This window comes from Sparus aurata, chromosome 2 (assembly GCF_900880675.1).
Source record: "Sparus aurata chromosome 2, fSpaAur1.1, whole genome shotgun sequence".
Taxonomy (NCBI): Eukaryota; Metazoa; Chordata; class Actinopteri; order Spariformes; family Sparidae; genus Sparus; species Sparus aurata.
In genome coordinates this window covers 13,214,475-13,235,563 of record NC_044188.1, presented here as the reverse complement: position 1 = coordinate 13,235,563, position 21,089 = coordinate 13,214,475, and the positions used below count along the sequence as shown (strand labels likewise).

At 43.7% G+C, this 21,089-nt stretch overlaps 1 protein-coding gene across 1 annotated transcript; it reads left to right on the top strand.

Annotated features, from left to right (window-relative positions):
* Nucleotides 1-6,553: 6,553 nt before the first annotated feature.
* On the top strand, nucleotides 6,554-12,905 carry p2ry1 (purinergic receptor P2Y1). The gene is made up of 2 exons (XM_030404805.1): nucleotides 6,554-6,996; nucleotides 7,281-12,905. Exon 2 carries the CDS (start codon nucleotides 7,310-7,312, stop codon nucleotides 8,372-8,374), a length of 1,065 nt encoding a protein of 354 aa, XP_030260665.1. The 5' UTR covers nucleotides 6,554-6,996; nucleotides 7,281-7,309; the 3' UTR covers nucleotides 8,375-12,905.
* The last annotated feature ends 8,184 nt before the right edge of the window (nucleotides 12,906-21,089 follow it).

The following is a 21,089-nucleotide window of genomic DNA, read 5'->3' as shown; positions in this document are numbered from 1 at the left end:
TTCATCCATTAGCACAGTGTCCACTAATTTATGAGATGGAACATGAGTTTATATTCATGTGGACCAAACAGATCATCACTGTTAGGCCCGCATATGTTTATTCATTCTGCAAGCATGCTAACATCCACTTACAAAACGTCTGAGCTGAAATATTCCATATCATAAATATTATGCTTTGATTCCAAATATGCAAGATTAAAAAACTGTCAGCGCTCTGATCGAAATCCAGTCGCACAAACACAAAATCAACATTTCTGACAGCCGATGCGCTGATCACACCGTGTTCGGCATCAAGTTTGTTACCAAGTGAGCCGTGGAGCGTCATTATAGCAGGTCCCAGGGGGAAAGAGTCAGCCAGGCTATCAGATGTGCTATTACTGGAAATGTGGCTAAATTGTTTTGCTCTCCCAGGCCCAGTGTATAGGATGCCAGTAGTAATGGGTGTTTAGGCTGGAAACACGGAGCAAGCATGGGGAACTGCAGGCTGCTCAGGGTTTTCCAATGCAGGCGAAAGCTCACCTCGACTTTTGCAGGCGAGGAGAGCAAGGTGCGCGGACGCTCATCCGAAACGTATAAGCATGAATCGAAGGGAAGAGCAAAGAGGGACATAAAAGACGGAATCGCAAAGGGAGGCGGGACGGTTGAGCGATGCAGAGTGACAGAAAAAAAAAAAAAGAGAGACAAAAGAAGAATTCATTATTTTCCAGCGTGGTCTGTGGGACGGCTGATAAGGGAGATCAATACCAGACGAGATGCTCATCAGAATCACGCGCCCGTTGTGTGTGGTGGTCTCCTTGCGGGCATGTGATGAGCCTGGAACTGGATGAAGCAAAATAAAGAAAGCAGTGAATTTAATAGAAAGATATATATATATATATATATATATAGATATATATATATATATACACATAGTGTAAGAACAAAGGCAGACAAAGAAATGAATTAACGAAGAGAAACATACAGACGAATGGAGAACAAAGGAGATAAAGACAGGGAGCACGAGAGATTGTTGGACTATAACAGCAAAGAGGAAAAGTCATTTGCTAATTCGTGAAATTAGATTTTCCTAATGAGACGGATGCACGCTGGTGCAAGTCTGATTTTCTGCAGAGACCTCCGTTCCACCACGGTTAAGCAGAATCGCATGGAAGGCAGGAAACACGCATTAGCCGTCCAGAGCCCGGTGGTGATTGGGTTGTCAGACGAGCCATCGAAGCGGGATGTAAGGAAATACAGGTCAGAGCCCGAGACAAATATAATTTCCCTTACCTTTACACTTGTCGTTATGATTACAACTGGGATGTGGAGAGAAGTGTTATTACAGCCAATCAGCGCTGAGACTTCTGTCGATGGGACTGAAAGCAGCAGTGCAGCTGAGAAACAACAGGACCCAGTGGGCTTGTTAGAGCTGAGAATGTGCAAAGTACTCCAGCTGTATCTCGCCAGTAAAGACCTGTTTTAAAGTGCCTGCAAATAATGTCACGCTTTCCGGTGTATTTATTTATTTATTTTATTTTTTTTGCTCGTTACACACTTGAGACCGAATGAAAAACAGCGGTTAGGATGTTTCGGACCGGAAGGCAGTGATCCGTAAGCTACACTGGGCGAGGGGACGGCAGCCGCAGAAGGTAATTTCACCTCCGTCCTTATCTGGCTTCACACCTGGAAGCATGTGCAGGTCAGCGGCGCTCCCTCAGACATGGATTGGTTCTGACCGGGAACACCTGACTCACCAAAATCTGTGACAGTGTGAGCCGAGTAGGAGTCAGGCCAGGTTAATAATGTAGCAGCACTGTTACAGGGCTGCTTTTCAATTTAATAAAGACAATGGTGATTCCGTTATCTGTGTGTTTGTATTCATGGCACAATTATGTTTTTTTTTTGTGTAGTTTGAGTACTAAAGAGTGATAAAGTCAAGATCCTCACTTTATTTAACCACAGGTTGCCAAGCTGAACTGCTGGTTATAGCATGTTCAGTTGGAGTTGAAAGTGTATTTTATTGTTTATGAATTGAACCTTTTATGCACATGAAGAAGATTGTGATATTTTGTGCCTCCCTAACTCTTTTCTGAATACGGTCAGTAAACCTGATTCCACACCTGTCTGTGTTTTGAATCATGAATTTCAGTTCTCACCCATTTTCTGACCCCAGGTATCAATATAATCCTTGAGCACCACAACATCGGGGTAGACATCACCTTGTCTGGTTTAGGAGATATGAGGCAAAATACATAATTCAGTTATGTTTTTTTTTCCACAGATGACCTAGACAACCTGACGAGTAGATATTCTTTTGCATAACCTGAAATATACTTTTTACGTTTTTCCTCATCATAACTGGGCAAACTTCATCCGCCGTGGAAGACTGTGTGATGAAGCAACAACCCACCTTGATGTGAAACTGTTTAATCAAAATCTGTTTGACGAATAAACTGTGAACTCACATTTTAGCGAAATTTCAATGAGAAGTCCGAAAAGGCCTCCAAAAAAGTTTAGCATCAATAATTCCGTGTGAATGAGACAAACTTTTCTACATTATTTCCATTCAGTTTCTATTGTCTTGTCACGATGTAGAAATTTCTAAATTTGATACAACACCCAAAATAATGTTGATATTTGATACCACAGGGAAAAATTGACGAAACCTTTTGGGCTGGAGTATCAATACTGCAAAACAGGAGTATTGAAACCACTTCAAATATTCAGTATCTATATTTATTGATATTTCAGTACTTGACAACACCAGTTTCTACTGGCTGATTTTGAGACACATCGCTTGTATTATTTAATACACCTCATTTTATCAATTATTTAATGTATTGATTTCTTGTGTGTGCAATGTGACTCCTTTTTATTGCTTTTTGTGTTAGACCTGAGCCTCAAATGTTGTTTTCTTCATCCTGACAGTGTTTACGATCCTCTAATGTATGTTTTCTTACTTTCTTTCTTTATATTCAACAATACATAGAATGCAGTAAAAAGAAAGCACTCAAAAGGGTAACAGAAAGAACTGACACATTTTGATAAAAGAGTATTATCTTTTCAATCGTTTTAGCAATTAATTGATGTATTTGGGGTCTTCCCAAACAACCCAATCACCAGAATGAATTTGAGCAAAGTTTGTTTCTGCAAAACCAAACATAAGTCAAAACTTTGTGTTGAAACTTTACGTTTCTTTAGGCTTCATTGGTTTATGTGTCTCTTATCACAGCGCTGTGCTTGTGCTCTGGTTACTCACAAAAACTATATATATATCTATATATCTGTATGTATGTATATATATATATATATATATATATATATATATATATATATATATATATATATATATATATATATATATATATATATGTATATATATATATACATATATATATATATATCCCATCAGGTTTTGCCGCCAGAAAACATAGCTGATAATAGTCCTGTGGTGTCCTTAAAAAATATCCAGTGGTGCCATGCCTATACATGTTCAAATGCAATGTTCCCTGATTTGGCAGCCTTGTTGCTTGTAACTCCACCCACTCTGTCCCCTCAACCTCTTGATATGACTTATCAAAAATACAAAAAGAAATCACATACAATCTGAACTTCACGACATGTTCGACACACTCGTTAAAAAGGTACATAGGTACGTACTGTTACAATGTTTCTGTGGTTCTCAGAAACGTGAACTCTTAACATTTCATCCTGTTAACTGGGCTGCAACAATCCATTTTAAAAGCACCACTCAGCAGCTCCTCCGATTGAGGTTGAGGTACACTGAACTCGCCAACGTTAGCGGCTTAATACATTCAAATGAGACTTGCCAGCGCACGTCCAGCCGTGGCCGATACGTCTCTGTCCCTGTCAGCCTGTGGTGCAGAAAATGGAGGTCAGAGCCAAATAGGATAGGGTCCTTGGCAGGAAATGTAATGGCAAGTGCAGCGAGCGTTTGCTTAACTTTGCTCCCTCTGCCTCGAGACTCTGCACATTTCACCTCTCGCTCTTCATTTCACGTCGATCTCATAAGACAACACTTGGGGCGTTTTTGGCGAGGATATAAGAGCAGACAGAGTAAAGCAGATGCTCTTTAAATGTCACATGTCGTACTCGCACGTCGTCAGCTATGTTGCAGGAATGAGTTTCACAATCAATATCTGCAGAATTCTGCGTTGACTGAATCCTTTGGCTCGGTGCCGACAGCTGCACACTTGCTGCGTTGGCAGTGCACAAAGGAGAGACCACAGTGTGAAACCACAACGCTCCATCGCTCTGTGCTTTGGCAGATGTACACTGTGAGATATCTTGAACTGATTATATAACTACAGCATGGTCATGCTGCAAGTTTCCAATAGGGCGGCACTCAAACATGCCTTTACAAGAATTTCAGTGCCCACAGCTAATTGTCCAAATTAGTGTGAAAAAGGCATAATTCTGGGTAAAAATGTGCTCATCCATTTTCCCTTCATTTGCTTCAGATATTTCCCCTCTCTCAGACTCTCATGCAATTAGGCTCTAATTGGGACTTCTCTGGCTGTTCTTTCTAACGTTTTCCATTCCGGTAATACGGTACATCTCACATGTAATCATGTGAAATGATGTGCTACATTCATGGAACAGGTACAATTACACAGCTGAAATACTTTAGATTTATGAACATACTGTATTGTTATAAGCAACTCTGTGCAGAGGGAGCCTCTGTAGCCAAAACACTAAACTAGATGGGAATCACTTTTAAGCTTCACATCAAAAATTAGAATCAGTTATAGGTTCAAGTGTGTAGGAATGGTTGTTTAAAACATTCAAGAATGAATTCAAATGATCAGCAGAATGTGAAGAAACAGTAGTTTTGATGTTATGTTAAAATGTGTTGATGTTGTGTCAATTGTGTTGCAGAGATATTGAAGTTAGAAAATGTATAAGATGACGCACAAGACAGCTTGAATCCTCCATCAGATGTGATGTAGCATCATGTTGCATGTTGGAACGAGACTATTACAGGATAAAAAATGTCTGAACTCACGGTTCAAGAGGTTAACTAATCATTTCCAAAGACTCGATTGATGCTATTAATGTGAAAACAGAGATGCTGTTCTGACACTGCAGGCATAAATACGGCTCTCTTATTGGAGTTTCTGGGAGGAACCAGGAAATGTCGCAGTACTAGTATTGCAGAGTTGATTGTTGCTGGTTGTTAGAGGTATTTCCCCTAAAACAGCTGCTCAAAGACTCTCTGCATTTAATTAGAACAAATCCAAAGTCCACCTGTAGAGGGCTTTAACCATTTGTGATAATAATAAATGCCGAATTACACATCCTCTCTAAAACCATCCAACCAACCATCCATCGATTTTCATCCGCTTATCCAGTTTTGGTCACGGTGGCAGCAGGTTGAGCAGGTTACTCCTTACATTCCCTGCCTCCAGCTCCTCTCGGGGGTCTCCTCCCAGTTTCTTAGTCACTTACTAGTAAATTGACTGTCGCTACCAGGACCAGGACAATAAGAGTGTCACCATTTGCTTTTGTCTGCACACGCTCAAGAAGTTAATATGACTCTGTGTTGCTTTCCTGACCTCTTTGGTTTTCAAGAAGAAGAGACTGTAAAGAGGAGACTTTCACGGCTCCAGGAAGAAGCCATCAAACTAATATCCTCTGGTAGACCGTAATGGACATCTACCAAGTTCATGGCGGGCATTTATTCACTGTCCTACTAATAACACCCATTAGATTATTGCCACAGTCTTGGCTAACTCCTCCTCTCTACAGCTTTTAAAGATGTTTGGCATCACAGCTTGATGAACTTAACCTTTGGCTCTCTCCCTTTCCCTTCACTATTCTCCACCACCCTCCTTCTGCCCGCTGCGTCTGCCAGGGTTCGGTTTTTGTCCTTGGCTCCGTCAGACACATCCATCTATCCACCCATCCGTCTGCTTTTCTGTCTATCTCAGACACAAGAATGACCATCTTGACGCAAAAAAAAGCAATAACTTATCGTGTAACCTTCTCTCGCTTGTGTTCAGTCGATGGCTCCTGACTGCTCGTGATGGACTGTCGTTTGTGGGAGAATATTTCATGCAAAAATTGGAATTGTAATAATCATGACATATCACCAGAGCCCATTGCAGCTCTGCCCACTTCCCATTCAAATGATAATATATGATTTTTTTCTCCCCTCTCTCAGCGCTCTGACAAAGCATTTTGAAACCGTTTTTTTTTTTTTTTCTCTGAATGTGATTTGGGGGCTGAAGTTTCTTTTCCTCTTGAAATTTCTAATTGAAACAGCAGATATGTTGTTTCTCAACCTCGTTCCATGATGCATCTGTGCGTAATGGGCCAATTAATACTACTGGCTTGCGCAAATCTAGCCTCGATCTCTCTCCCTGGATGGACGGAAATACCAAACATTTTTTATGTTTATTTTCTTTTCTTTTTTTTCTATTTTGAAAAAACTGACTCCAAATATCTCTGCCGTGCAGGCTGGCTGGCAGGCAGGCGGGCAGCAGGTCGGATCTGATCAGGGTCCAGTGGGAGGAGGGAGGAACAGAAAGAGCGCGTTTGGAGACGGGAAGCTGCGCGCTCAGTGGTGTTGTGTTGCGCGCACCTCCCCTCCCCTCCCCTCTCCTCTCCTCTCCGCAGCGCGCACAGCCTCCTCTCCTCTCCTCGCCTTCGCGGAGCTCTGCTCTGCTCTGCTCGCGATTCCTGCTCTTCGTGCCAGAGCCTGCAGCTGTCTCTGCTGCGTCCCGCCGCCGCCGCTGTTGTTGTGGGAAATCGTCGCCCTTTCTTTTACGTGACGGGTCGACCGCAGACTTTTTTCTTTTTCGTTTCTTCTTCCTCTTCGGCCCCTTGAAGTGTGGAAGGGTGAAAGAAGTCGCAACTTTTCAACAATTTCCAGCAACAGTGTTTGGAGACTGACTGGAGACACCTGACAGCTCGTAACGCCCCGTCCTGCGTGTTGACTGAAATCTTCGCCACTGTGAAGGATATAGGAATGTGGAATACTAGTCTACCACAGCGGTGAGTGTTGCAATGTGTTAATCACTTCTCTCTCTCTCTCTCTCTCTCTCTCTCTCTCTGTATGTGTGTATGTGTGTGTGTGTGTGTGTGTGTGTGCGTAGGCGTTCCGCAAAATGAAGTTTAGGCTTGAATGGTGACTTAATGCATGACTGCTTGGGTTTAAATTCAAACCCAAACATCTGCAGCACTGAGCGACAGATCACTGGTGTGTCTGACTTGTTATCTGATGTCTAAGTGGCAGCTCACGCATCAAAATGTGTCCCCCCCCATCTCCTCTCCTGCAGTGAAAGGACCTTCCTCTGCCCCTGACGCCATGACCGCAGACCTGAACCTGACCTCGCTCCTGAATGTCACCGATCTCCACAACCACACGCGAGGAGGATGCTCCCTCACCAAGACGGGCTTCCAGTTCTACTACCTGCCCACCGTCTACATCATGGTCTTCATCACTGGGCTGGTGGGCAACAGCCTGGCCATCTGGATGTTCGTGTGCCACATGAGACCCTGGAGCAGCATCTCCGTCTACATGTTCAACCTGGCCCTGGCTGACTTCTGCTACGTCCTCTCGCTGCCCTTCCTCATCTTCTACTACTTCAACAAGACCGACTGGATATTCGGCGACGTGCTGTGCCGCCTGCAGCGCTTCATATTCCACGTGAACCTCTACGGGAGTATCCTGTTTCTGACCTGCATCAGCGTGCACAGGTACACCGGGGTGGTGCACCCGCTCAAGTCTCTGGGCCGGCTGAAGAAGAAAAACGCGGTCATCACCAGCGCCTTGGTGTGGGCGGTGGTCGTCATAGCCATCTCCCCCATCCTTTATTACTCCAGGACGGGCTCTAAGCGCAACGCGACAACCTGCTACGACACCACCACCGAGGATGAGCTCCCCGGTTACTTCATCTACAGCATGACTCTGACCGTGTTCGGCTTCTGCATCCCGTTCATCATCATATTCTGCTGCTACGGCATGATCGTCAAAGCGTTGATCTGCAACGACATGAACAACGCTCACCTGCGCCAGAAATCCATCCACCTGGTCATCATCGTGCTGGCAGTCTTCGCCGTCTCCTACCTGCCCTTCCACGTGATGAAGAACCTGAATATGCGGGCCAGGCTGTACTTCCAGAGCCCCGACATGTGCGAGTTCAACAACCGCGTCTACGCCACCTACCAGGTGACGCGGGGGCTGGCGAGCCTCAACAGCTGCGTGGATCCTATCCTTTACTTCCTGGCCGGAGACACGTTCAGGAGGAAGCTGTCGCGGGCCACTAAGAAACCCTCCAGGAAGGGCGACCACGTCCTTCAGTCCAAGAGCGAGGAGACGGCTCTGAACAGCCTGGCCGAGTATGTGGAGAACGGCGACCGCAGGCCGTGACCTGTGACCCGCGGTCGCCTCAGAAGCCATGATTGATGAAATGCACTGTGTGTAAAATTAAACCGACGATGGTTCATAGAACTGTCCATATTTAACCCTGTGATAACCATCGCTCGCTGTGTTGATAAGCTGTCGTACCGTATCGTAACGTATCGTACTCTAAACGTTAGAGCCATCACTCTTCATCCTCATCGAGTAGTTAGCGTTGCTCACACCGTTGACAAAATGAACGTCGTGAGCAGGCGAGCTGGGAGGAAATAGGTTTCCCCCCACAAGCTGTAGCGTCCCGTTCATCAATTTGCTGTGCGAGAAACAGGACTGAGAACGGACAGCGCTCTGCTCCTGATGCTAAATCAATAGCCATTAAGCAGGTGAGAGCTCGTGGTTAAGGAAGTGTACCTGGGATGGCTTTTAGAGGGAAGAGGAGTAAATGCACTGAAGCCGAGATGGCTGCACGGACGGGCCCGCGCAGACGTTGTAATGCACTATGACTGGGGGAGTCTCTGCTCGGAGGGCTACCTATCACTCCTCATTTCTTCCTCCATCTATTACTGACTGGGGCGAGGAACGTGGTCGACCAGTTTTTCATTTTGACAGCTCTGAGGTTGAGGCCTGCGACGGCTGTGTTACCGCAAGTCTTTCTTCCCCTCTCCCTGTTAAAGAAACGAGAAGATAATACTTACAGTATTTTTGTGTAAATGAAACAATGAATGTTTTTTTTTGTTTGTTTTGTTTTTTCATTTGAGGTGTACTGTACAGGATGTTGTGACGTTTCTAGATGAGTTTGTGTTGTTAGCTGTTTTTTGTTCACTAATTCACACATTTTAGTGCACGAGTCCAACTAGCCGACTGCCAGGATCTAACTGTGACATGATCACTGTTTAAGGGGGGCACTGTGTCGTTTTGGTGAAGAAATTCAAACTTGGTATTCAATAATGTCCCCAGAAAACTGTCTGAAACTAGAAAGGTGGCAGGGTCTGCCACATGTAAACAAAGTGAAAGAAATTGTGTTGAGGTGAGTTTGTTTATTCAGTTTATTCAGTCATGAAAACAAAGAGAGTTTGGCTCAGGCATGAAATAATCAGTCACCGAAGATCTCAAATTTCTTCCCTAGAAAGACATAGTGCACCTTTAACTGAGCGGAACACACACACACACACACAAACACACACTCCCTCACCTGCGTTGTGACTCCATCAACACATTGAAGACTTGTTTGTATGAGATACCTCAAAGTAAATACTGCACTGTGCCCGTGTTTGGACGGATAATCATTTTCTATCTGTTGTAAATGATCGTGGAACTCTCTTCTGTACATATTTTACCCGTCAGATGACGTAGGTGTTTGATGTCTGTACTAATGCCTTTGTAAATCCGTAATGTGGTCGGCTGTTTGTCGAGAAAAAGGGAAGTGAATCACCTGTACAGGATACTCGGGGCCACATGTATCTTTGTCAATAAATTTTGATATTTAAAATGTGCCAGACGATGCCATGAACACTCAACACGGTCCTCTCAAGATTCATAGCGTTGGTCAACTTTGCTTCCCGAGCGCTGTTGGTTTTGGAGGCGTGCGTGCGGAGCCTCCTCGCCCCGCGCCCTCGTCTGTCTCCGCGCTGCTGTTGACTTTATTCTCCAGCGCAGCCGGGAGGAAACGAGGGGGGACGAGGGAGGAATAAAGAGTGGCACCTTTTTTCTCCTGGCTTATCCTAAGACAGCTTTTGTGTCCGTCACAATAGTGTGGGGGTTATTGATGCAGACGGGGCTTGTGAGGCTGTCGCCAGGACCCCGGGGGCTGCGCGGTGCGATGGGCACAGGAAGCCGACCAACCCTCTTCCTCCGCACAGCGCCCGTGAATACAAACGGCTTTTGATTTCCTGGCTTTGAGGTGCAAACTGCAACGCCGGCCTTGGCAAATGTGTGTGCGTGTATCTGTGTGTCTCTGTGTTAGAGAGCCTGAAGGCAACGGAGACCTTTTTCGAGTAGGTGGCTGTTTTAGCTGTTGTTTCCGTTTGTTGGTTATTGGCTTTTGTTTCATAGTCAAAAAAGGGAGCCGCTGCGACTGCAGGACCACATCTTTATGCATGTGCATCTTTTTATTTGTGGAATATATATATACAGCTCTCTGTTCTCTGTGCACACGTGATCAAATTAAAAGGAAGGTTAGATCCAGCCAGCACCGAATCTCAAGCCAGCGCCAGTGCTTTTGAGCCCGAGTGTCAAATCTTGACTTGCACAAAGTTGGGACGCCTGCCAGTATCTCCTCCCTCCCTCCGCAGCCACCTTTCACCTCTTTTCTCTCTCACATCCTTCTCTCTTTATTCTAGAATTAGAAAAAAAGAGTTTTGTTTTTTTTCTTCACTGCATTTCAGCACCTTCGGGGGGGGGAACGCTGTTGAATAGCAGGCAGTTCGTTAATGGAGGAGAACAGAGGGAAGAGTCGAGTGTAGAGAGTAATGGCAGCTGTGGAGGACAAAGTGTGTTTCTTTTTGCCTATGGGACAGTGTTGGTGGCAGGGGAGGCCCCCACAGGGTGATCACGGTGAGGACAGATACCGAGCTTTATTTGGTGGAGATTTACAGTGGGAGCTGGCAAAACCACATCCATCACGGGGCCACCGTCCGCCCCGAGCCAAAATCTACCACCGACCACACAAAAAAAAACTAAGGTAATCAAGCTGTCAGTGTGTGGTCCCTGGTGATGTAAACAATCCCAGGACAGTGCGATCATTGTGATGTGGTTACGTTGCAGGATTTAACGGATCTGTAGACGACCCGATCCTCTGATTTTTACGTGCAACGCTGCACTACTTGTGCAATGCACAGATGTGCCGTGGGGCCCAGACAGCCGTGCATTCTAAGGTACAGTGTTTGTACACAACAGGATGCCATTTTTCATAAGAAGTCACACAACCAGTTACACGCTCTCATCTGCTGCAGTTGGGTAAACAGCGTTAGAAAAATATTTTGCTCGGCGTCTCTTGGCTACAACACCGTGGTACCGACACACTTTCATACTAACATGTGTTTACTCGCTCTGATCAGGCATTGACCTACCACCCAACCCGGCAGCAGAGCGCGCTCTCTGGGGCCCTCATTGCTCTTATATGGTAATGTCAGACTGCCATGGCATATTTTGGGCTTTTTTTGTGAACTCGTGAGAGGAGATTCAGGAACTCCAGATAACACGCAGCCGGTCAGGTGAGGGCTGGCTCACGCTTCGCTGACAGTCGAGGAGTCTGGCTGTCGACGCATGCCCCAAATACAAACGAGTATGTCCGTGTTGTTCACCACAGACGAAGACGCTGCTCGGCAAAGTTATCGACGCGCCAGCCAGCCGACGCAGTGGAAATGCAGGTGCAAAGCAGTGAGGGAGCACGTTCGGTCGCAGACGCCCAAACATTTATTTTCAAACGTGGTAATAACGCAATTTCGAAGGTTTAATGAAAAAGATGCCACCGGAGACTAAACTGTCACATTATCCCTGCTGAGCTGATCAGCAATGTGTGACGTGGAGATTACAAATGATGACTACATGATGAATATGTGGTCAAGGAATGTGCTTATGCTCAAACATGTCTGTTTAGTGTGTGTAATTCATTCTCAACTGATAGTAATTTGAAACCAGGCGATCTTAACGGGAAGAGTCTGTTTATTTAGATTAGTTAGGCATAGAGAGATCAGTCCATGAAGATCTTTCTCCCTTTGATTAAAATTCCTTCCCCAAAACTACACGCCGCACATTTAAGTTTTTTAATCTGAAGCTAGTTCATATTTTTTGCTGTCCTGCGTTTCTTTTGAAGTTCAAGTTGCTATTTACTTTGCAGAATACGGCTTTTGAATAAGAAGAGCATAGAAGGTGTGATGCATTGTTATACTGTGAATTAAACCACCCGACCGTTTCTATAATTGGGTAAATTATCTTCTCTGCAGGCGGTGACGGCACGGAAAGGCCTCATACATATTAATGTGTCAATAATAACATTCCCGTATTATCGTATATAATAATGCACCGCTGGAAGAAGTGAATTTTGCCTGCGCATTGAATAATTTCACCTTTAGACTTGAAGTGTATTGTGCTAATGATACTGAACAGGGAGTGTTTTAATGCATTATTTGCATATTAGTGTCTTTACATTGTGGTATACTTTTGCTTAAACAGGAGATCTGACTGCCTCTCTCACCACATGGTGTAAAACATGCAAGGAAGTTTAAGATTTACTGATGGAGTTCTTTTCAAAACAAAAGTCAAAAAGTGCTGCATAATAAAATCAACTTAGCATGAAAGATTAATCAGGTTGACAGTGTTGTAGAAACATTACTTTGGTAAAAGTGAAAGACACCCCTATAAATTGTACTTGATTAAAAGTCTTTATGTATCTGATATTAAATGTACTTTAGTATAAAAGGTACATGTATGTACACATGATACACAATGAGTCACGATCCAGTGTTCATCATTTATAAACAGATGATTATTATCAGATGATGCAGTATGTTGTATGTCATTAATAAAGATATTAAATAAATGACATTGAGTTAAAGAGAAAAGTACGTTTGCCTCCAAAATTGGTGGAGTGAAATTATACAGTAAAAGAAATCAGAAATACTCAGGTACACGTACAAATACCTCAAAGTTGAGAAGTACTCAATTACATTCCATCAATGCAACAAAAGAGCAGGAATATAGAATTCACAAAACAGAAAAAATGTAAATAAAAAAGCAAAACATGTTGAGAGAAGTAATAAGTGTTGAGAAGTCATTTCTAGTAAAATTCAGTTAAGTTGGATGATCAGATAGCGACCGTCCATTCAGTTGTGTTTGTATAACTCCATCTGCACACTGACAAAAGAAACACTGCCGAGGGAAAACATATCAAGCGACGTAGCATGAGTGATAGACTATCAAGACTCGGGATGACCCGGGGTGGGGCTGCCTTCGACAGTAAAAGCCGGTTTGAAATGAGAGTGTCTCCGGGGCGATGTGTTTACTGTCGCCTGTGGTGCTATCGCTACTCTGACTCCACTTTCATCATGTGTCAGACACATGATACATGTTCAAGTGATGAAGCTAAATATAGGTCCTGATCTAACGCTTGTATGGACAAGTAAAAACCAAAACGACAGACACCCTCTTTACGATGATGAGAGCGTAACAACCAGCGTGAGTTGTAAAGCTGTCGTTATGGCTTGGCCCGCCGCCATGAAGAATAACATCAGGCCGGTGTTGTATATGCAAAAGAAGTGCGAGGATTAGATGGGTCTGGAAGATCGAGTGGGGAGAGGGTGTGTGACGGGGAGCAGAGGCTGTCATATTTCAGATGTCAGAAGGTTTATGATCAATATCTCTGCAGCCACTCCCGTCTGGCTCCTTTTTTGATTTTCTGCAGCCTCCTGGCATTAACATCGATCAACCCGAGCGACTGGCTTTCTCCCTGACATCCACAAGCCTACATCTTTGCATCAGTGTTGGCCTCAGTGGTCTGAGCAAAGAGTTCAGCCTGGCATCTGAAAGTCAAACAGCGGTTTGGCTTCGTTGCTGTCGGACCAAAGAATTCACATTATTTAAAAAAAAATTTAAAAATCACCCTGTGGGTTTCACGCAGCGTACATTTAGTAAAAGGGAAGCTGAGCCGAAGCGGTTCCCCTTTTAAAAGATATCAAAAGGTGCTGTTTTTGCAAGTAGACGGACGCAGCTGGGTGACAAGAGGTGTTGCGAGATGGAGCGCAGACGAGCTCGCCCGGCGCGATAAGAGTTATGAGATAGCGAGTGTAGCTCTGAAATGAGGTGAGGTTAAATAAAAAGGTAGCCCGCCGCTGGGGAGGATAGGGAAGAGACACGATAAGGAGAAGGTGCGAGGAGCTGTGAGCCGCAGCAATACTAAATATGCTGTTGGCATACAACAAAGTTGCAGCCAAAAAAGAAATCAATGGACTGTGAGAGAAAAGAGTAGAGATAAAAATTAAAGGGTACATGAAGGTGCTTGGCCCACTGGTGCCAAATACTCTGCACAATATACAATACAGAGAGTGGTGGAAGAAATGTTCAGTCCTCTATACTGATGTAAAGGTACTGATACCATGATCCATGCCAAGTAAATGTCTGGCGTTCAAAATCTTAAATTCCCTTTAAGTATCAGAAATAAAACTAGTCCTTGTGCAGTAAAAATGGTGTTTTACTCGGTGCGATGCTTTGATATTACTGCTGTAGATGTCGTGCCAGGTTTGACTGTTTTATACGCCGCTGGGTGGTTTAACCTGCAGCAGTGCTTCATATCCTATGAGATCATATCACAGAGTCAACTTCTCATGGGCTCAAACCGCCCTGTTTTTATCCTTGTCACAAAGTATCTTGCATCCTATCCAAGAGGGCTTCTGAAGGGGGCCAGTGTGATGTTCATTTTCAGGTTCACGCTTTTTATTCTCGGTGTCTTGTAGAAAATGTCGACGTGCTTATAGTGTTAAAAAAAACCCACATTGTTTTTCTCATACAGTCCACCGCTGCGGCGCCTCTAATCCCCCGCTGACTGAACGCTTCATTTTTCATTGCTTGTCTCTTTAAAGGTGTGAATTTTTGTAAAAGAAAAAAAAAGGTAAGAGAATCTGAAGAAATGAGACTTCTTGTCTTGTCAAAGCGATCTTCATGTTGTGTTGAAGTGATAGCCACTGAAGCATGCTAACCAGCTAGCCAGCTGGCCCCACTGTGTGTATTTCTCCATTGATTGAGTACTTTGATGCTTTCAAAGTGTTTATGTAACACTGGACCTGATGTATAATTGTAAAAACAGATGGGAAAATTCCACTTTCTTCAATATGTTACCCAAGTATTAAAGGTGCCATATCTAAGAATTTTGGTTTTTCATTTGTTCAAATGTTTGCTAGAATTATCAACAGAAAGGGAAGAAGAAACTGCTTTGATGTCTTCATATTGTGTTGAAGAGATATCTATTAAAGTTAGCATGCTAACCAGCTAGCCCCTAGTCCCATAGTAAACAACAACAACATCCCTCCCCTGGTGCTCCATGCTGCAAATACTAGCAGCACGGAGCTTCACTGAGCGTACTAGCAGATAGCAGCTAGCGGTTATTCTGGTGATATGCTGCCCCCTATTTGTAAGGAGTATGAGTTCCACAGTTGGCCAATCTTACATATTGCACCTTTAAGTAGTTAATTTAGCTTTTCAGTCACAAAAGCAATGCCTTGTATAGCAATCAAGTGGTCTTATTTGAAATGAGAGAAGATTTGAGATCGAGAGGATGAGGGTCGTGTTCGAGGGATGAGTGTTGCTGAGCGTCTCTCCTGTGGTTCCTATAATGGAGAGGAAGGTTTAAGATGAAAGTATTAAGCCTGACACGTCTGTGATGGTGGGGGAGAAACCGGAGCACCACCTGGAAAAAACCACGCAAGTACTGGAATGTGAACTCTGACCTCTGGGACCTTCCTGCTGTGAGGCAGCGATGCTGTGGTGGTTGATGGGAGCCAGGAGGTGAATTAAAACTGTGCAGGCTTCTGCATGTTCTGCTGCTCCAGTTCATATCATCTCTCTATTGTCTCGTGTCCGGAGGTCTTTTCTCCACACCTGACAGGTGGAATAATATGTTTACATGTCCAAAGTCGCACAAATCAAAGTGAAACATAATGAGACTAAAGGTTGTGCACCATGAGGCCGGAGAGAAAACAGAGTAGAACAGAGAGAAACAAAAAAGAGTTTCTGGATTTAAACTTTCTATGCTTTTAATTAATTCTGAAGCACCCAAAACTAAGTTAGACTCAAATTAATTCCAGCAGCCAAACTGGAAGAGCACGCCGCGAAGGCAACCGCGACGAAGAAAAATGAAGACATTTTTCAAAAAATGAGTGTGAAGCAAGCCCCCTTAGTGTTGAGCTCCTCTCTGCCTGCAGCCTGTCTGCGCGTTATGAAACTACTGTAAAGGGTGATGAGCTATGCACTCCACTGAGAGTCCAATGCTTTTATTAGCTGGCAACCCGTCAGTCTGCCCGCTGCCCTGCTGCAAGGCTGGATGATAAATCTCCTCAGACCAAAGTTTGTGCACTGGCAGATTACATCCAAACGCTCCGTATTCACAGCGCGTAAGTGAGTGTGGGGTTACAGCGAGTGGGAACGAGATGTTGCATGGAAAGAAACAAGACGCTTGCGAGGAGCGGTGTGTAGGCATGTCTATATATACAGCAGGTGAATAATGGAGATATTTGCTAAACATAACGTATTTCGCCTTCGCAGGTTCAATCCTCCTCCTCAACAGTTTTTGGTTCGCCGTCACGCCGGTCTGAAGAAGAAACCGTGAAATTTCATTTTCGTGTGGATCTGACATGGTGTTCAGGAAGTCGCTTGTTTAGTAATTGATTGCCCGCCGTATGATTTGCCACTTCATGACGCAGCGAGGCCTTCATCAAACTGGAGTGCCTCTCGCAAGAAGGCCAGAGGAATGAAGCCTGGCACAAAGTAGTATAACGATGTAGGATTCAATCATTCACGGTGAGAAGCTGATTGGAAATTAAAATCAGGGCCTTTAAAGTCAGGGCTGCTATATTTTGTTTTGTTTTTGGTTTCCTTATGCGTGATCTAAACACGGTCTTAAAGCCCTACATCTCTTGGGAAAAAGGCTTAAGTTTAACTTGAATTTCTGGATGATATTCTTTGCCACAGTCAAACGTTTCCTCCTCCTCAGGTCATTAAACACCTTCCGATTTCCAGGCACAATACAGTGGATGTGTTCTCAGTGGCAGCAACAGAGCCCAGAGATAAAGATGTTTAACTTGGTTGTAAGGTACACAAATGCAGATCCTTCATAAGAGTCTGAGGAATTTCTCTGAATGTAATGTTTTCACTTTTGTCTAGATTTCAGCCCTGTTATACCGACAACACTGTGCAAACACTGCTCAGGCTCTGCCCCTCCAAATGCAAACACTCGAGCCGCTGCTTTTAGTTTAATCGCCCTGCTCCCTGACTGTGCTGTGAAAACGGGAGTGAAATAGCAACTAATGTCTGCGCATGGTAGCGCAATACGCGTTGTTTTTGTTTATTGTATCCTAAGAGTGGCTGTAGCTGCCACAAGCCAAGTCCGAACATGCCCAGAATCTCGGAAACAGCTCTCGACACATCGGAGTGTGTGAGACGACTCCAAAGGATCCTCAGTCAGCCTTTCATTTTCCCGGTCGAGTGCCCGGAGGCGGACAAAACTGCATGATGAAAACATTGATGTCATTACAGTCATCACATTGTAATAAACATTACTTCATAAGGATACATGAAAGCGATATAACCTGTTAAATCGTGTAATTCACACACATTTCTGTTGTCATGTAATTAAGTTGTTTTGGATCATAATATCTTTTTCGTGCAGCAGATCAGACAGAAATTTGTTCGCTTAGATATGTATTTTCTTCTGCTTCACTTCAGTTCCTCTTTTTTTACGCTTCTTTATACGTCCACTAGCCTATATTGTACTTTTTACTCCACTGCTTTGGTTTGATTACTTTAGTTACCACTTACTTTGTAGACTGAGATTGTTAATACAGTCACTGAGTGGCTCAATGATGCAGCAGCCAGTAGATCCTTCAATATTAGCTACTGTTTATAATTGTTATCATTACTATGATTATTGTTGTTGTTGTTTATTAAATGTTTTGTTCTCGCTTTATTGCTGAAACAAGTATTGTATATGACAGACACAGTGAAGAAGGAACCTGGCCAGCTGGACCAGCCTGGGGAGGAGAGGGGAGAGATCCAGGATGGTAGCCATGTTAATCCAGCTTTGGACTGAAGGCTGCTCCTGGCTGATGTCTACTCGCAGGAAATTCAAATGGACAAAAGGGACTCAGGCTGGCCAAGGAACAGGAAATCTGTCGTGCCCAGAGACCCGTGTTCACCGCCACATCCGGGATCAAGCTGTCGCTCTGGACTTGCGGGCCGTGGATTAGGAGAGGTGGACTCAGGTGGAGAGTTGATGGAAAGTTCACGTGATTGAACTTTTAATATGAAGATGCCGACCACATTAACATCACCGGCTTGCTGATCACCCCAATGTAAATGCAAAAATGTGTGTGTGTATAAATGTGTTTATGCATACACAGTACGTATATAAATAATTGTGGGTCTGTATGTAGGTCTGTGTTTATGTATCATAAAGGAGTTTTCAAACTTTCATTGCATTTTGCAGCTGTGTGTTGTCTAGCGACTAATAAGCAGAGATGTCAAATCTACACATATTCTTTATCAGAGTAGAAGTACAGGTACTGGTGTAATAAATAAGACTGTGGCAGAAGTAGAAGCATTAATTAAACTTATTTATTCAGGTAAAAGTAAGAAAGTACTGGCTCTGAAATGTACTCAGAGCGTTACAGTAAAACTCCTGCTCCTAAACGCAACACAAAGATGTCTCACACCCAGGACATCAAGAACCGACGTTTGGGGTTGGTAAAGTGTCCTGAGCAGCAACAAACTGGGAAAACAAGAAAACTCCAGGCTGAGACGAGACACTAACACATTCAAATACATTAAAGCTCAAGAAACGAGAAACTGTAAGGGGTAGAAACTACAGGTATTTGTGTTAAAATGTCGGGAGTAAAAGTAAAATGTTGTCAAAAAAATAAGTACAGGTAGCTGAAAAATCTACTCAGGTGCAGTAACGTTGTGTTTGTAATTCATTACTTCCCACCTCGGCAAATAAATCACCTGAAACTGGAAAATAGAAATCAACTAGGAGATTAAGATGTTTTACTGTGGATTAAAAGAACACATCTTATTATAATGTGTCTGAATTAGAGCCACATTTACTTTCGATTCCTGTTTACTTAAAGCCCCTGTACAGACTTTTCATTTAGTGTTGATTTTGGCGGCCCCGCTGGACGAAAGCGGTAGTGTTTTGCCGGAATGAAGACTGCATTTCCCATGACCTCTAGCGCCCACTGTCGTGAAGACGTTTGTCTGGCCGGCGCATGTAGATTTGTTTTGGAAACGTCGGAAAGACGACGGGACTTGCTTTGAAAACTTTTTTTTTTTTTAGCAGCTATCTGCAGCGTGCATAGGGACGAGGTAATGTGTCTATTTGTATTTCTACTTAATATAATATGCCGCCGGTGAAACAAAGTAATGCTGCTGTTGCACTGCAATTTCCCAGCTATATATATTACCCACGGTGCTACAGAGCTAGCGTTACAGCAAAGTCACAGTGATTGTGATGGATGTTTTGTTCTAAGTAAGAAACTGAATCATTTATAATGACAGAGGATATAACCGATGCATCGTTGCAGGTCGGCTGGGCTGATACACACAGCTGAAATGGATGCGTGATCTAAGACGTTTGTTGTCGTTTTCACGAGTGTAGTAACTAGAGCTAATCTAGTGGTAATGGTAGCCAGCTTTGTTGTAACAACATGAATTCATGTATTGCTGTAAACTACGTCCCGCATTACATTTCATAAATGAAATAAAATTTACAAACCTGTCTAGGATGAATTGGGCGAATTCTGGATCCGACCCTCCCTTCAAGCCCCGCAACTCTCTCCATCTCTGGAAGGAATCGCCAATGTTTATCCGTGTTTTAGCCCTAGCTCGATCGGATTCCCTCTCTGCCTTTCGTTGGTCTTCGGTTCTAATTCTTTTTCTTTTCTTTGTCTCATTATCAGCCATGACAAAAGTTTTAGCTCGGTTAGCACTGGCTAGCGTAGCAACAAAACAGCTATGCCGTATCACTTTGGCCGTATCCTGAATGTCGTCAGTTCTGGTCTGACTGCCGTAAATCGTTTCGTCAGTGGTCCGACCCGACCAATGCCTTTCAGAGGTATAGAATTAGACTACTTAGAAAAAGCGTATCTTCACGCTGATGGGCTCATTTGCTGTTGTAGGTAACAGAGACACATCATCAGAAACCAGAGACTTTTCTATATCCAGTTAAAAACTCCGTACAGGGGCTTTAAGTACAGTATTTGTACACTGTGGTATTGCTTCTTTTATCAGTAAAAGACCGGAGTACTTATTCCACCACGTGTGTGTTTGGCACGATACCGACATGCTGGACGAAGGGTCAGAATCCACAGCTGCAGTCTGTGATGACCTTTTTGACAGCATCGGACGGTAAATGTTTCCTAATCCTTCCAGATCGCAGTGGATTGAGAAACATGCGTGAGGCGTTGGCACAAAAAAAGAGATCACTTCCTCTGCAGCATTTTACCAGTTTCTGTGTCAACGACCTGTCAGTTCTGAAGAGCCTGACAATAAACTGAGCGCTGTGCTGCATTCTGAAGGAGTCGAATGCTAAGTTAAAATGTAGCTAGTATTTCTAACTTTGATGCAAACTTATTTTATAACAGTCTCAAAATATTAGCAAAAGGGCTTAATAAAATAATAATAATAATAAAAAAAAAATGCATGATCTAATTAACAACTGCGGCTTTGAGAATCCACATGAAGAAGCCGTGATAGGGAATCCCCTCTAAAGCTGACACATGGCGCTAATTGGCATTTAACTTTGCCTTTGAAATTGTGATTTAGCTTCTTCAAAGTTAATCGCTTCAAAGTTCTTCTTCTTCTTCTTTTTTTTATTTATTTTTTATTCTGTGCCTCCATTATGTTGTCATTCTCCCTCCCTGGACTGTGAATGTGAGCGCTATACTTGCACTGACACAGTAATGCCGTACCCCGTCGCCTCATGTGTTCCCGGCATACGAGCGTTAATGATCCACCACAGATAAAG

Bases quoted from the DNA above. Each gene is read 5' to 3' on its own strand.
- p2ry1 (XM_030404805.1), top strand. From the start codon at position 7,310: ATGACCGCAGACCTGAACCTGACCTCGCTCCTGAATGTCACCGATCTC.